This window comes from Trachinotus anak, unplaced genomic scaffold (assembly GCF_046630095.1).
Source record: "Trachinotus anak isolate AG129_WGS33_773 ecotype Australia unplaced genomic scaffold, CSIRO_AGI_Tana_v1 ptg000021l, whole genome shotgun sequence".
In the NCBI taxonomy this organism is placed as follows: Eukaryota; Metazoa; Chordata; class Actinopteri; order Carangiformes; family Carangidae; genus Trachinotus; species Trachinotus anak.
Genome location: NW_027273872.1, coordinates 12,450,720 through 12,466,598, shown reverse-complemented (window position 1 = coordinate 12,466,598; position 15,879 = coordinate 12,450,720). Strand labels below are relative to the sequence as shown.

The 15,879-nt window shown below is 39.6% G+C and overlaps 1 protein-coding gene across 2 annotated transcripts in view; it reads right to left on the bottom strand.

Moving 5' to 3' along the window:
* The window catches only part of htr4 (5-hydroxytryptamine receptor 4), a 147,535-nt gene that overhangs the window by 41,450 nt on the left and 90,206 nt on the right, over nucleotides 1-15,879 (bottom strand). For both annotated transcript variants that reach the window (XM_071458103.1, XM_071458102.1), the window contains exons 5-6: nucleotides 14,609-14,762; nucleotides 11,003-11,562 (exon numbers count right to left, since the gene is read on the bottom strand). In XM_071458103.1, the coding sequence (XP_071314204.1) occupies nucleotides 11,003-11,562; nucleotides 14,609-14,762 (714 nt within the window). The remainder of the gene's footprint in view (nucleotides 1-11,002; nucleotides 11,563-14,608; nucleotides 14,763-15,879) is intronic.

Genomic DNA, 15,879 nt, shown 5'->3' with positions numbered 1-15,879 from the left:
ACCCTTTCTTTCTTCACTGTTCCTCTTTTTCTTTATTCTAATGTAGTCTATTTATTCCTTTCATAACCTTCTCACTTTCCTTTCCTCTTTTTCATCTTCCTCTCCTTTTTTCCTCCTCCTCTCCTCTCATCTTTACTCTCCTCTTATATCCTTCTTTTTTTATCTGCCCATCTTTCTTCTCCTTTCCTCCCCTCATTCCTTTCGTCTCTTCTGTCCTGTGGCAGTGAAGTATTGCTTCTTGAATACAGTTTGTTCTCTCAGCACTGACAGGCTTCAGATATACGACTCCAATGAGACTATAAACACTCAGAAGGCTTACGATTGTGTGTGTGTATGTGTGCGTGTGTGTGTGTGCGCGTGCGTGCGCGTGCGTGCATGCGTGCGTGTGTGTAATAGTGTCTTAATATACCTTGGAAGATTGAAGTATAATGTGTCATGGTTTGCTTGAACACTGTTAACTGGCAGATACATCATATTCAACCTGTGTATTAACCAAACAGCTGCTCCTCACACTCAATACTTTGATTTACAGCAGGTTTGCTGCTTCTCTCTGCAATGAAAGGGAACTTTTACACAGCCATGTTTCTATGCATGTGTCTCCATCTTTGTTTTACTGCTGTAGTTCACTGTAATTTGTGCCACCCTTACTAGAAATCACCTGTCAATCAAAGCTTCAGTGCAAGGACTGTGGCATCTTTTTACTGTATATTTTAGTTGATGATGTTTCTATTTCTTCACAAGGTTAAAGTTTCACAACAAACTAGTTATTTGTTCACTTGTATTTTAGATACTTGTAGCATACATGTAAGCAATTTTTTGTCCATAACTGTTCACGTGTCCCAAAGTGTGAATTCAGTTTGTGGTGTATGTATTTTTGTTTGCATGAATGTATTTCAGGTATACAAAGCTTTATTTATATGGCACATTTTATTCAAGGTCGAAGCACAATGTGCTGCACAAAGCTGGAGTTATATTGGAACCACAAAAATGATGTGGATATTGTAAAGATAAGATATTACACACAAACTAAAATGAACCCATTAATGATGCATGTGAATTAAAAATCATTAAAAATAAAATGAAATGAACAACCGATCAGCAAAATATGATATGTACATTAAAACTATTAAAAAGTAGGAATGCAATTTATTTGCTGGATTACTCTACTCTTATTTATATATTTTATTCATTGTGCAGTATGCTGTTTGACATGCAGGTCAACGTATGTGGATGCATATTTTACATATAGTGAAGGAGTGAATGCGTGTTATTGTGTGTCCATCCTCCATTTTTTTGATAAAGTATTTGCAACGTCAGTAGCTAGAAAAGGCTGGAATAATGAAATACAGGCGTTATATTAATGACACAGAGAGAGGATGAGACACACAGTGATGTCTGTGGTGGACATCTTTGTGAGCTGGACATACAGACGAGCACCAGGAGTTCAAGATGTCTCAGGCAGAAGTATGTATTGTAAGCTTGCCACCAAGGAGAAAATGATGAGCAAATAAAAAATGTATGCTTTCCTCTTATCTATAAGACCTTGGCTGGCCTAGCCACGGAGGATAGTCGTGGCTCCATCTAGACAATAACAGTCATAATAGAAGCTAAACAGTGAAACACTGTCCAACAGTGTGAAGGTTGTGAAAACAAGAGGAAAACAAGAGGAAGAAAATCTCCCTCACAACGTCCAGATGTCCACTTTGTGTTATTGAGTTGTATAGTTGTTTAATCTATAGGAGCCGTAAATAACAGCACATCCACGTGTGTGTGTGCATCGATCTTTTGCAGGAAGCTCTGTTAAAAAGCTACAGTTTAGGCTGAGTTTAAGTTGATTAGTAGTGTAATAGCTGGCTTCTTACTTCTGACACATTTCAAAACAAATTCTATCTTCCAGTTTAACTCCGGCTCTGGTATGAAATGGGTAGCTAAGGCCAAGCTATCATGAGCTATCAGGTTCACACGAATGTTACTGCTGCTGTTTTGTTTTCATCTTTTTATGACGTCAGTAACCTAGTCATATGCTCAGGACAGAGTAATGAAAAGGGCGCACCACTTTCCACATGATAAAGACGTCATTTTATTTTTCCTGCTACCTTAACTACAAACTACTAAAAGGTTGTTGTTATAAGTGCAGGATCACCACATCTGCTTGTGGAAGAAATCAAATCTTTTATTTTATTTTATTTTTTCAGATGCCACAAATGCCTCATTTTGCCTCAGTTTGAGTCCCATTCACAGCTGCACAAAGAACAACAATAGGACTCATCACGATTTTGTGACAGAATGCGTCAAGGATAGGAGTGAGTCATGACCTTTTCCCCAAGCGTGGGCAAACCAAGCCTCCTCCAGCCACTGATGAGCTCTGAAACCGAGGCCAGGAAGGGTCAAACTGGAACAAAACTTCCAAAAAAATTGAGCGAGCAGCGTGAATGTTCTACAACCGAACCGTTACCCAGCATGCAGCAGCTGGGTGAAAGCTTTGTGCTGCATGTTTTTGCACAGACTTTGTGTTAAATGAAATGGTGTGCGTGTGTGTTGTCATATTTTTGTGCCTGCACGCACAGATGCATCACTTTCTCGTTCACCCCGACCCTTGTAGCGAGAGATCACACCTGTGAGAGCGCTCCGTTTGATGAATGAGGAGAAGAAGCAGCAGCCTGCTCCCTTGGATAATGTCAGAGCACAGCCTGAATTCACTACACTGTGTGAGTCAGACAGGCATTAATCCCGCCTCGGATCTCACTCCTGAACTTTTTCCTGTAGTGTACCAGTCAGAGAGGCTGAACCCCTGGCAGTTTAAAACCCATTACCTGAGCTGTGAGTTTCCCACTATTGCTGAACCCTTTCACTACCTCTGTCAGGCTGAATGGACTTTCTGTAATGTACAGGGGGATAAAGGTTATACAAAATAGAATCATGACCATAAAACCCCCTGGGGGGATTCAGGGCTGGTTGTTAAAAACAAGGAAGCTCCAGCTGCTCTGTTTACAGGAATAGTATCATCTCCTCTTTACTATAATGTTCAGACAGTGAGGGGATATTAGTCTTTAATGTAAATCAATAAGGGAATAGTTGTGAAGAAGAAGACTTGGAATTAGATGGATAAATTTGATGGCTTTTTTGGTTGGATGCTCTAGTGACAGATAAGACACACCTGGCATGTTGTGAATGGTCATCTGACAACTGTGAGGACAATTATGGAGTATCATCACATATGCATTTTTGTCCTTTAGACCCGGTAGTGCAGTGTGAAGCTGCCACTAAAGATAAACTGTTCATTCGTCCCATTTGACTGATGCTCTTGACTGGGACACCACTGAAAGCACCCCACAGCGTGAAGTCCTGGACTTTAACAAACAAATATTTCAAAGAAAAACTTTCTCTTAAGAAAAATGTTTTCCATTTGTGTCAGCCTGCCTTTCACCTAATGCATGCTGACACATGCTCGATTGTGTCCCAGAAATACAAAGAAATCTTTATAGAGAAATTTATTTTTTCAAAGTGTTTTTGTCCATTTACATTAAGTTTTAATAGCACATGTCAATGTGTTTATCTAAAGCACATTCATTTCAGTAAGATGACTCTACGATGAGATAATCTGAGGTTTTTCATTCATGCTGCCACAACAATACTGGTTATGGTTACTGAGAAGAGGTTTTTATATGCACACTATGCACACACAGGAACTTCGCCCTTCAATATAGCTGCTGTCATTAATGATGAATACGTCATTGGCAGTGCGCTGGACAAAGGTAGAGTGACAGTTTTCCAACCTAGAATCTAAAATCAAATGACAGGATGATGAATTGCGCCTGCGCCTGTTGGTGAATGAGGCTACTGAAGTGAACTGATTTTCTTACATTTCTTTGACGGTAAAATGAGATCTCTGCACTTCCGGCAGATGAAAATGTGCACACGCAAATGCTTTAAATGCTTAAAATGCATTAAATGAGCAGCCCATTCTGCAACACACTAAACTCTGGCATTCGTGGAAGTGGACATTTATGCTTAATAGCAAAGTTCAATGTCAAGTGCCAGAGGTCATAAAAGTGTGTGAATGTCTGACTGCTCCTCACTTTTGAGCAAAATGTATTTATAATTAATTAATTAACACAAATGATGACCAGAAATATAGAAATTCTAAGTTTTAAAGATGGTTTGGTAATACTTAAAGTAAGAAAGAGGACAAAAAAAAAGAAAAAAGAAAAGAAAACCTCAAGCAACTCCACTAGACTCATTAATAACGGACACATCATCAAACACCTTCATCCAGACCACAATTCAACTACAATTCCCATGTACCTTTTTTTAAGAAAAAAAAAAAAAAAAGCAGACAGGTTAAAGACTGACTAGGACCTCATAGCACTTGATGAGGATCGATTGCGTCATCATCAGTGTCAGGATCAATGTGTCCGTCTCACCGGGGACACATTAATCCAGCCGGTCTGCGTCTGTGTCATTGACTGCTTCAGTTTCTTCATGTATCTCTGACGTTTTAATCCCAGATTGCAGCTGTCTGTCTGATCTTAATTAGTTCAGTCCAGGATCCCGAATTAGTAACACACACAAACCACGTGGGACTGAGAATTATAGACTCTCTCTCTCCTTCTATACACTGTGAACTCATCAGTGAAAAATCTTTAAACACATTTTCACTTTCTAATTTAAACTGTGCACGTACTCTGGGGGTATAGGAGCGTGGTTTCAGGTGATTGTATCTTTGTCATAGATGTACACCGATATATTGTTTTGTGATTCAAACTGTTTCTGTCGATCAGTATCACCCTAAGCAGCACCAAAAGGTGTTTCAAAAGAAATCTGGGTCGTCACAAGATGACTAAAAAGAAAGGAAACATATGTCTGTTTATTTGTTATCAGCTCTCCACAGTCTTTGCTTTTTTATTGTGAAATAGTAACTAGTGCAACCTTAGTTATTGTGCACACGTGGGCTTTTTTAATTATAAGTTTACCGTGTCATTTATTAAGTGGTGCAATATTTTTTTAGTTAATTATATTCTTAATTTATATTATTTAATTGAGTCTAGTATATAATTGTTTCATCATCAGTTGCAGCAATTCTATTTTATGGGTGTAATATTCAAGTTTCTTATTTACAACTGGGTTAGGGTTAGGGTTAGAACTTTTGGTATGAACCAGCCTGGAAAACACTACTGACGTACAAATCAGGGTTACACTAATATTACATAGGCCTCCTAACACTATGAAATGAAGAATCTGAGAGGGGAACTCTTTGGTCAACTCTTTTCCTGATTTTGCGTAAGTTACTTTCCCTTGAGCTGGTTTTATTCCTTTCAAAATTGATCTTTATTAGATTTTAAACAAATTGCTTTATCAATATCTTTTTTCTTTGAAACCTCTTGATTTCATGTCTTTTCCATTTTATTTTGCTGCCTTTGTCAAGCATTTTGTAACATGGATTTTGAAAAGTGCTCTATAAATAAAGATTATTATTAGTAGTAGTAGTTGGTTAAATCTGCTCACAGTATTTAGAGGCAGGCTGTGAACGTGGCCCATTTTGACAAGAAACAAAAAAGTTTGAGAGCCGCCGCTGTAAAAAACATTTGAAGTGCTGCATTAAGCTTTAACTTAATTTATCAAATCTTTTACATTGTTCTGAACACGTTCTTAGTGTGTTGTGATTTTCCGAGGAAACAAAAATAAAATTGCTGGTGCACAAGATGTTTCCTAATTATGTCTAAATATTTCTGGGACAATTAAAAGAGGAATTAAAAGGACACTGTCCTGCCCACGTACACTTGATGTGATCACCACAGTCAATAATGGAGACAACAAATACAACAAACTGACAGCTGATTACCACAATCTGGTTAGCTCACTAATTCCTCTTTCAACTGTCAAAGCCCATCAGCTGAAAGGAGGAAATGGCAAAAACTGATTTAAATTAACTCAGCACAGCAGAGAAGACGCTCGTGGCTGAAATCATTTCCAACCAAATGAAAACAAACAAACAAGAAAAAAAAAAAATACAAATCACAGTGTCTTCAGGTCTTCTGTTTACGAGTAAGTGATGATGCAAAACTAATTTACTGATTGGAGTACTTTGTGTATTTGTACATCTGCTGCATCCTGTCATTTTAGACACATGCGTAACGCTTGCAGTCATTAGGAGAAACCTGGCAGACTGCCTCGGTAGAGAAATGAGAGAAGACATGGCGCCAGGACTCTGGTTGTATGTGTGCACATACACGGTGAGACATGGCATTTCCTCAACGTGAGCAATCTGAAATTGTAAGCATCACTCACCAATCTGTAGTTCTTCATCACTGTAGACAGAAAAGATAAGAAGAAGTTCTGTTCTAAGTCAACACATGGATTTTTCATGTTGTACTAATGAGGTTAATATTATTAAAAATTAAAGAGGTATGATCGTGCTGTGTTTTGTTAAATATGGGGGAAAGAAAAATGTGACTCATATGATCATAAATATTGTATTTTGTATACATATTTTTAATATATTCATCATTTTGTTAAGTCACATTCCTAACTGGTCTGAGCTATATTCAGACCAAGCATCAACCTCCAGGGCTGAAAATTGATGCCAACTCCAAATGGCCACTTGAGGTTGGCTCCAAAATGAGTCAGTCCACATCGACTCCCATCCTCTTAAACCAATGAGCAGTGATCTGCCTGAGCCAAAGCTGGAAAATAATAACCTGTCTAGGTGATCGTTAGCCTGCTGGTATTTATTAAAAATCCTATCAGGCTCCCACTGATGATGATTTGGTTAAATGGGTCAAGCTTTTATTTTGAAGCAAAAGACACCTTTTAACAATCACAGATCCATAAATCACAATTCACAATAGGAGAGAGTAATACATCACTGTCATTGTTGCAGTGTGTGTGCAGCCGCCTGCCCTCATGTCCTTGTACCGTCTGAATCCTCTTTGCATTTCTATGTATATATTATATGTGAGCACGATCTTTATCTGTTGCTGCCGTGAATGTGGATATTTTTAGTCTCAGAAACTGAACCCTGAACCTCTGACCCTGGTGTTGTTGAGCACTGTACCAATTGAAATAAGGCTGTGCGAGTGTAAATGTGTGTCCAGGGCTAGGCTATACACATGTGATGACCATGAGCAGCATCTTTTGCACAGCCCACATGTCCAGTTTCCGGCTCCCTGGGGAGACCGAAGCGGACTAATGGTCGTCTTCCAGCGTGCAGCTACAAACCTCTGAAGTCCAGAGGTGTCAGTGCACTGTGGAGTTCCTATCAACAGCACACCATGTGGTATAATGAAAGCAAAAATTATGTTACAACTATCTCACCAAAGTAAGAGCATTCATTTGTCAGGTTCAACTGTATGTGTTCTGCTCTGTTAGAGGAATAAACCATTTTCCCACAGGAGCAGTATTAACTGGTTACCTTATTTGAGTTAGTACATGTATAAGTAACTGTGATCCAATATTTGTCTCACCCCAAGATGCTTATAACTGTTGAAACATAAAATGTTTTTTACCAACTACTGCCTTGATATCGTTCATTATATCATTGAGATTCTGATTTTTTTATTGGATTTGTGTTTATTTATTTTCCTAGTAAATTTTCTTGCTGAAAATGTACCCAAACTACTACCTACGCTGCTGTTTTATTTATTAATAGGCATTCTAACAGCTCACAAAACTTAATATTAATAAACCTAATATTAATAATGAATTACTGTAGGGCAAACAAAAGAAAATATAAGTGTTAATGCACAGTCAATATAAACAGAAAATGTGCTATATGTCCATATATGATTAGAATGCTTAGTAACAATAGTCATTTCCCTATTTTGTCACTTTCATAAAATGTGCAAAGGGAATGCCTGTCATTTCAGTACCACTCTAAAACTGCGTTTTAATTATTTTACAAGGGAAGAAAAACTGATTTTAAGGAAGAAAATGTTTGATTCTGCAGTTATAATCATTGTCATAAACACAGCAGCGGAGGTTCTGTGAGACACCAGACATTGAGTAAGTGATATCAACAATGTCAACAAAACACAAGGGTTTGTTTTCATTAATCTTTCCCTTGCAGCCTTATTTTTTTTTCAAAGTTGGAAAAATCAAGGAGTCGTTGCTAGAAAAAATCTAAATGTTGCCAAGTTACTGAAAAGCAAGTTGACAAAGGACAAATGTCAGATCACATGTGAACAAAACACTCACTACAAGTCACAGGTGGTTCCCTGATATTAATAGTCCTTTGCCAATAGTTCTAAGTTTATTGTGGTGGTATTCACTCACTGAGTTGAGCATGGCTGATTTCCATATGGGCAGGCTCACATTAAGAGCCTGCTTTCAGTCCTCAGTAAAACTCCCTGGAGGTGGTCCAGAAATACCAGGGAGGGAATGAAACTGTTCCCTGTACTGTTGACAGAGTGGATGTTAATTGATTAGGGCTTCTGGGTTGTTATAAACACACTTATTGATCGTTTACAATGACCTCCATCTCCATAATGTCTCAGGATATCAACACCATTTCAAGTGAAAATGGTACATGTGTTGCCTCGATATTACAACTGCGAGCAGACGTCGTCCCATATGGTTTTCCACACGGAGTCAAATCACTCAAACAAATTGTTTCTCAGATACAAATCTCAAAGGATGAGAGCAAAAGGATATTTCATGCACTACCCTCTGAAAAAAGTCAATCAATATTTTGTCTTTCTATTCAAGAACAGTTCTTTCAGATTGTTTTCTCTAGTCAGAAGCAGAAATATAAATATAAATATTTCCAATTCCTGTTGGACCCAAATAATCCTGCAAGTTATACAAGTCTGACTTCGGCAGTAACTACATCTGCGATGTCTGGCCTACATTTGCCATTATATTCAAAAAAGGCAATCACGAACAACTTTCTGTTGCAGTGATATCTCAGTGTGTGAAGAAAATTATATTTGAAGGTCTGAAAAGTCTCGTTGCCAAGTCTGGAAGTCACTGCCTTGTAAAAAACAATTGGCTGTGCCAGCAGCTTATTACAACCGATAGTCGTGATTTTTTTATCAGGGAACTTCTAGTTGCCATAGTGATTATGATGGAAGCAAAGGAAGAAGTATAAAGTATGACAAAATCTGTGCAGGAAAAAGGGTGGATGGATGGCTGCAAAAAACTTTGACACAGGACAGCGCTGGTAGGGACCAACCACCTGTGCGGTTGTTTAGGATCGAGGACTTGTTGAAGTATGTTGGGAAATCCTGCATTACACTGTCAGAGGAAGGAAATAATGAACATAAAGAAACATTTGTGTCAATGAAAGCCCTCTAACAGCAGTTCCACTCTTTATATCAATCTAGAAAAAACTGCTCAGAAAGTCCGACCATGTTTAATTCCCGAACCGTGATGAAACTATATTTCTTAAGATTAAGAACATTGTCCAAACACTTCAACAGCCTCCAGGAATGGAAGGCTGTCTCCGGTCTCTATTTACATAAATGACATAATCATTGCAGATTATCTCCTTTTTTTCACAGTAGGAAGATGTCATGAAGAAAAGAACAGCTGCAACTGGTGTAAGACTGGGGAAACACCAGGAAGACAGATTCCACACAACAGGGGAAGGACTTAGCATACATGTGGTATTTCCTGTTCAAGGTCAACCATGTCACACGTTTATGGGTTTTAGCCAATTAGCAATGAATTCGTGCTCTATTTCAGAACAGCAGCTCATCTTTTTGATCATATTTTCAGTTACTCTGATACAAAAGATCAAATGGTAAAGAAGAATTATTATCTTAGTTTTTTAGTACGGTATCTGCTCACCCAGCATTTCTGCCGAGTCTCTGCACTAATTAACCAGTTTATTTGTCTCTGAATGTGACAGCACAGTTTGTGTCATTTACACGGCACTGTAGTGGAAAGAAAGAAATGGAGAGAAGACAAGTTTTGCTGTTTGAATTCCCGATGGGTTCACAGGTCACTGTAATCTTCCCTGGAATACCTGTATGTTAATATATATATAATAATATAATAATATATCATCCATGTCACATACATATGTGGTCACATAAATGCATGATTATTTAACCCTTGCAGCAGTAAAAAAATAAGCCTCACTGCAACATTCATCATTATTGAATACAGATAGTATCATCCTGTCCAGGGAGAGAGGATGGAAAAAAAATGAAGATTAAATATGGAGCAGGCCACTGTGGCGTACATGTTCCACGTCATGCTCTTATCAATGTGAAACATGTGTTCTATGTTTAGAAGCAGTAATAGGTCGGGAGAGTAACAAGTCAAGACCATGCATTGGAAAGCGAAAGTACTGGGAGGACATAAAGCCATCTCTAACACACCTGAAAGCAAATCATTCTTCATCACAAGGGACTGTTGCCACTTGACATTTGACCTTATGGAATATTACTGAGGAAATGTCTGCATTAATTAGTGTACACAGGGAAGATGAAGGATGAAGGGTTCCAGCTGTATTCTACTGCTGTCCATACACAGAAACACAAAAATAAAAAGTGTAATGGTGACTGTAACGACGTAAAAGCTATTTACTCACAAGACTAGGTTGGGGTTAAAGCAAAGCTCTTTGCAATGAGAATGAAATGAAATGAAAAGGGCTTTAGAAAATCAAATTATTCAATTTTCTGTCGTGACATTGTGACTGGTATATTCTTGTATTATAATCTGGTGTATTCTTGTAATATAATGTATTATATTCCTGTAATAAAATCTGGTACATTCTTGTTATATAATCTGGTATATTCTTGAATTAGACGGATTGCCTCATTGTTCTCTGTGTTACTTTGAAGTGTGATATAAAGCAGCATATAGTGTATGTCCTTTTAATAACTCCCTCCAAAAAACAACACAAGCAAACATGATTTCACCACATTAACTGCAAAGGCTCATCACACAACATCGCCTAAAGCGTCTGGATACGTCTGCTTCCTTCGTTAAAGAAGTGCAGTTTCATGATTAACAACATGAAACCAGACTCCATGAGTGAAATGATTAGGAAACTTACTTGAGTACATGTGTGGATCCGTTGATCTGCGTGGCTGTGCGGGGAGCGCCGGACCCCGGGATGGATGGCCTGCGGTATCTCTTCCTCCCACAGCACAGGATGATGAGGAAGGCACGGCGGAAGGACTTGTTGAGGAAGGCGTAGAGGATGGGGTTCAGCATGGAGTTGATGTAGCCCAGCCAAAGGCAGGCCGCCCACAGTTTGTCTGGCACTGTGTAGTCTATAAAGGGGTCCACCACATTGGTGACAAAGAACGGCGCCCAGCAGAGGCAGAAACACCCCATAATGATGCACAAAATCTTTGCTGCCTTCGTCTCTGTTCGCATACGGTGGTTGCGTTGATGGTCAGCAGAGTTCGTCCCTGCTACTCCCGCCCGCCGCAGTATTTTGATCTGTCGGGCGTGTGCCTGGGCTGTGGCGTAGATCCTCTGGTAGGCCAGCACCATGAGGACCAGGGGGATGTAGAAGGCCACCACAGAGCAGGTGAGGGCGTATGGCTTGTTGACCATGAAGACACAGGATGTGGAGTTGCTGCCATCACTGTGGCGCCTCTGCTCAATCTGGTAAAATAGATCACATCAGGGGGAACAGTGAGGCATACACATCAATAGAAAGAAAAGGTGGAATTTTAAGAACAATATTCAGCTTGTAGGAAGTCCCCAAGTAACCACATGTTGTACTGAACACTCAGCCCCGCTATGCCATCAAATGCCTCCAGACTTCACAGCAACCCACTTAAAATCCCACGCTCTCCTCAGCTGCGTCAGTGTCGTAAAACGGGAACACAGCTCCTGAGGGAGAGGGGGTCTCTGCACGTCACCATTAATCACAGTGAAGTCCCATCCCGGTTTTTCCTCGGCTATCATCTCAACTCTGTGGGAAACTGCGGCTCAGGGCTATGAGATGAGTAACACAGAGATCAATCCATATCACTGCACGAAGGCCCCGCTCCCCTGTGTGTAAAACTGAGGTTGTTTTCATGAGTGGGCTGACATATTTACGTGTAAATAAAAAAGTTCAATGTTTCCATGTTTAGGTTATCTTGCATGCTGCAGGAACACACACACACTGATAACAACCTAGAGTATGTAAAGGACAAAAATGTTTTATCTTTGCATCATGCACAGATAAAATAGTCCTATACGGTGTTGTGTGGATTTATTCCACTGGAGCAGTCTGGGGTTAAATGTCTTGCTGAAGGGCATCCTGGAGGCAGTTCTCATTTCATGCATCACCAAAGGCAGAATAAATGTTTTTGGGAACCAAATCATATGGATGCTGTTCCATAGACTTTAAACATCTTAGTGGTATAAATCATCATAGCGCCCAATTCTAGATACGGCATGTAAAGTTGCACTGAACACAAACAGACGTCTTCACTTGCCTGATGTGATTTGGTGTAAAAAGCACAGATTGTGGTGCCTGACCAGTCTGAGCCGTGTGCTCCACAAGACCATACAGACCAGTAGGACTCTGTACAGACAGACGGCGAGTTGTAAACGTGTCCCCACTGGCACCTGACTTTTTGGTGTTTTGTTGAGTTTTGGAGCTGCACTTTGTGCCAGAGCTGACTGGCTACTCAGAATATTCAACAGCTCTAATTAGACCCACAGAGAGACGCTGATGCTGCTGCTGCATAGAGCTAACTTTAGACTGCTGTTGTGCTGTAAAGTGTGTGTGTGTGTGTGTGTGTGTACACAGTCAGCTTGGAAGAAACTTTCGCTGGCATTCAGATAAAGGCACACAGGGGGCGAGTGAGGTTAAAAGTGGGAAGAGGAGGGAGAGAGAGGCCCACTGTCATCTGTCTTTCTCTGAACACCTGCCTGCCTGTCTCTCTCCTCCTCCTTCTGCTTTACCCTGCTCCCCTCATCCAGGATGGTCATGTTGTTGTTTGTTAGCAACTGATTTCCTCACATTTTTTATTCACAAATTGTCTTTCAAATTTGATGTGGTGCCTTATACGTCTTGTAATACTAACTAAGTGGCAAACTGCATCAAAATAAAAGCATTAAAGACAGATTATCAGGACAGGAAGGACAGAGAAAAACATTTAAAAAAAAAAAAAACCCAACAAAAAGCATCACAAAAATTATATCAACAAAAGAGCAAAATCATCAGTAAAGAAAAGTGAGGCAATATAAGTGAGTCTGGAGACATTTTTACAAAGTGTTAAGTGGACTGGATTCATAATGGATCTCATAATGAGAGGTAAATTAATGTGAAGCTTACAGACCAATGTGACAATATTAAGAGGCTTTAAGTTATCATGTGGGCGCAGATTGAAAAATGTGCTCAGGCGTTTCACAATGACAGGTAATAACTACAAATTATATTGAGTTTTAAACGTCGCTGGCAGCTAATGGAGAGTTGTCAACAAAGCAGTACGGGCTCAATGTGTTTTTCCTTTGTTAGAAGACAGACTGCAGCATTTATTAAGCATCTGCAGAAGAGCTACAGCTCCTTGGTGAAGTGAAGAGTATGATGAATTACAGCAATAAGTGTTTATTCATTCCTTAGAAATATTTATTTGTAACTTTAAAAAAAACATGATTGTTCAAGTTTCTTGGTATGAATAGAAAAATCTGGACATGATTTAAACTGGAGACCAAGATTATTTTATTTTATTTCCACTTCTTCCTTAAGTCCTGTTTTACTGGACTGAGTTGCAACTTTATATGAGGTTAAAGGTAGCACAGGTTACTGCAAGCTCCAATAATAAGGACCCCGAGACCACTAGCTCTTCATTCCACTTCTGTTATTCAGTAGAATCTAATATAAACTTTATGTACTCAACATGATCCGGTGGAAGTAGCAGTTGCTTTTAAAAGTCAGTAATTCTCAAATTTTATGGCTTGTGACCCCTTGAAACAAATCAATATCTTCTGACCCGTTGCCACAAGTTACTGTGGACATAAGTTGTGAGCAGTTCAATAAGCCTACACAGATTTTTCCTCCTTTATCTGTAAAAGACAGAAAAAGTTTTCATTAAAATTGTATATTTTTCTTTGCTTTCTCGCTGGATTGAGAGGCAGTTATGTAACTCTATCCAGAGAGGAAGGACACGATATGAAAACTGTGCTCCTTTTCTACCGTGTGGCTGCAAAAATCTTTTTTCTGTACCCCGTCGTCTCTGACATTACACAAACCTCAGTGCACAAACAAGATACTCGTAACACTCGCTAACCTACTTTACATATTTAGAGTGAGACAAAGAAACAGCTTGACTCCATGTCTGTGGTGTCAGTGGCCTTGTCCCTCTGTCTCTGTATCTGACATGTTGATTTTGTTTCCGTAGCAACACTTGAAGCATTTCTTCCTTCTTGTAAACGATGCTCCTCAGGACCACAGTTTGTTTCTCATTGCATGTGGACACTAATTTTTCATAATGTCTGTGTAAAACATGTTCTATTCTGCTTTTCTGACTGTTTTTCTCATTTTTGTGATCTCTCTTTTTCTTCCCTCCAGGCAACTTCATTTTCAGTTACCAGCCGTGTAAGCTAAAATATCTTTGTCTCCATCTCCAAATAAAACCATTCTAAATTCATCTTTTTCTGTGGTGTACACACTCACAGACACACACACACACACACACACCACACTACGCACCAGGTGGTCGATGCCAATGCTGTTCCAGCCCTGCATGATGGGCAGGAAGGAGATGAAGGTGGGGATGACCCAGCAGCCGCCGATCATCAAAGCCACTCGCATTGGCGTCATCTTGATCTGGTAGACCAGTGGCTGGCAGCAGATGGCGTAGTACCTGACGAAAAGATAACAGAAAGGGGATAAGTATGACCAAGTGCAATCGAGGCATCAAGTTCATCTGGACACCAGAGGCAAGCGGTAGATAACATGCTCCCAACACCTCCTCAGTGAAAATGTATATAATATTGTGAGATAAGGCTTTTTTTTTTTTTTTCAATTTCTCAGGAAATAATGTTTGGATCTTAATGTAAAAATTCTGACACAATAATGTTATTGAGATCTATGAGTTTGTAGAGTTTGGTGCAGATCCAAATAATAATCCAGATCTGGTGGAAGAAAGTGTTTGGCCTTGGCAGAGGTATGTGCTCTTCTAAGTGCCAGTTTAGTTGCACTCATCCATCTGTTTTTGTCTCTTGTTTCCATTTTCAATAAGCTCCTTTGGCAAGACCAGGGGGTCTTTTGCTGCCAGTTCATTTGCAAAAATATGCAATCCACTAATCATTAAGCACTACAACATTTTCAGAAATCAAATCTTTTAATTCCTCTGAGTAGCTCTCCACCGCAATGTCTCTCATCATTCCTCTCACTCCTTCATGTCTCCTTCCTTTCTATTAGCTCATTCTCTGTGACATCATCTCCCACTCTTTGTCTTAATTATCTTAATTCTACTCTAATTTCTCTCCTTTTGCCTTCTCTCTCAAGTCTCTAGTTTTTTTGACCTAAAACTTTCACTTTAGCTCCCTTTCATCCTGTTTTTTTTTCTTTTTGAAATGACAGTTCTTCCCCATCTCTTGATTCTCAAACCTCTTCTCAAATCAAAGTAGAGGATCCATCCTGACATCAGGACCAATCAGGCGCAGCAGCCTCATCTCTGCTACTTAAGACTGTCAGTCAGTAAACAGTCAGTTGGGCTTGACTGCTGCATTTCTGAAGTGGACAAGAAGTTCAGTTTGTCAGCTGCAGCATCCCATCACTTGTCCTCCATGACAGTTATTAATCCTACAAGAGACTATTAGAGGCACTGTGTATAGACACATGTCATGTGATGCACCTGGTGGTAACCCTTCCTCTGATGTGAATACACTGCCCTGCATGTTTGCACTTTTGGTCAGGAGCTGTTTTTCATGGTTTGGACCCTGTTTCAACAACACAACTTTGCCCCAAAACAAATC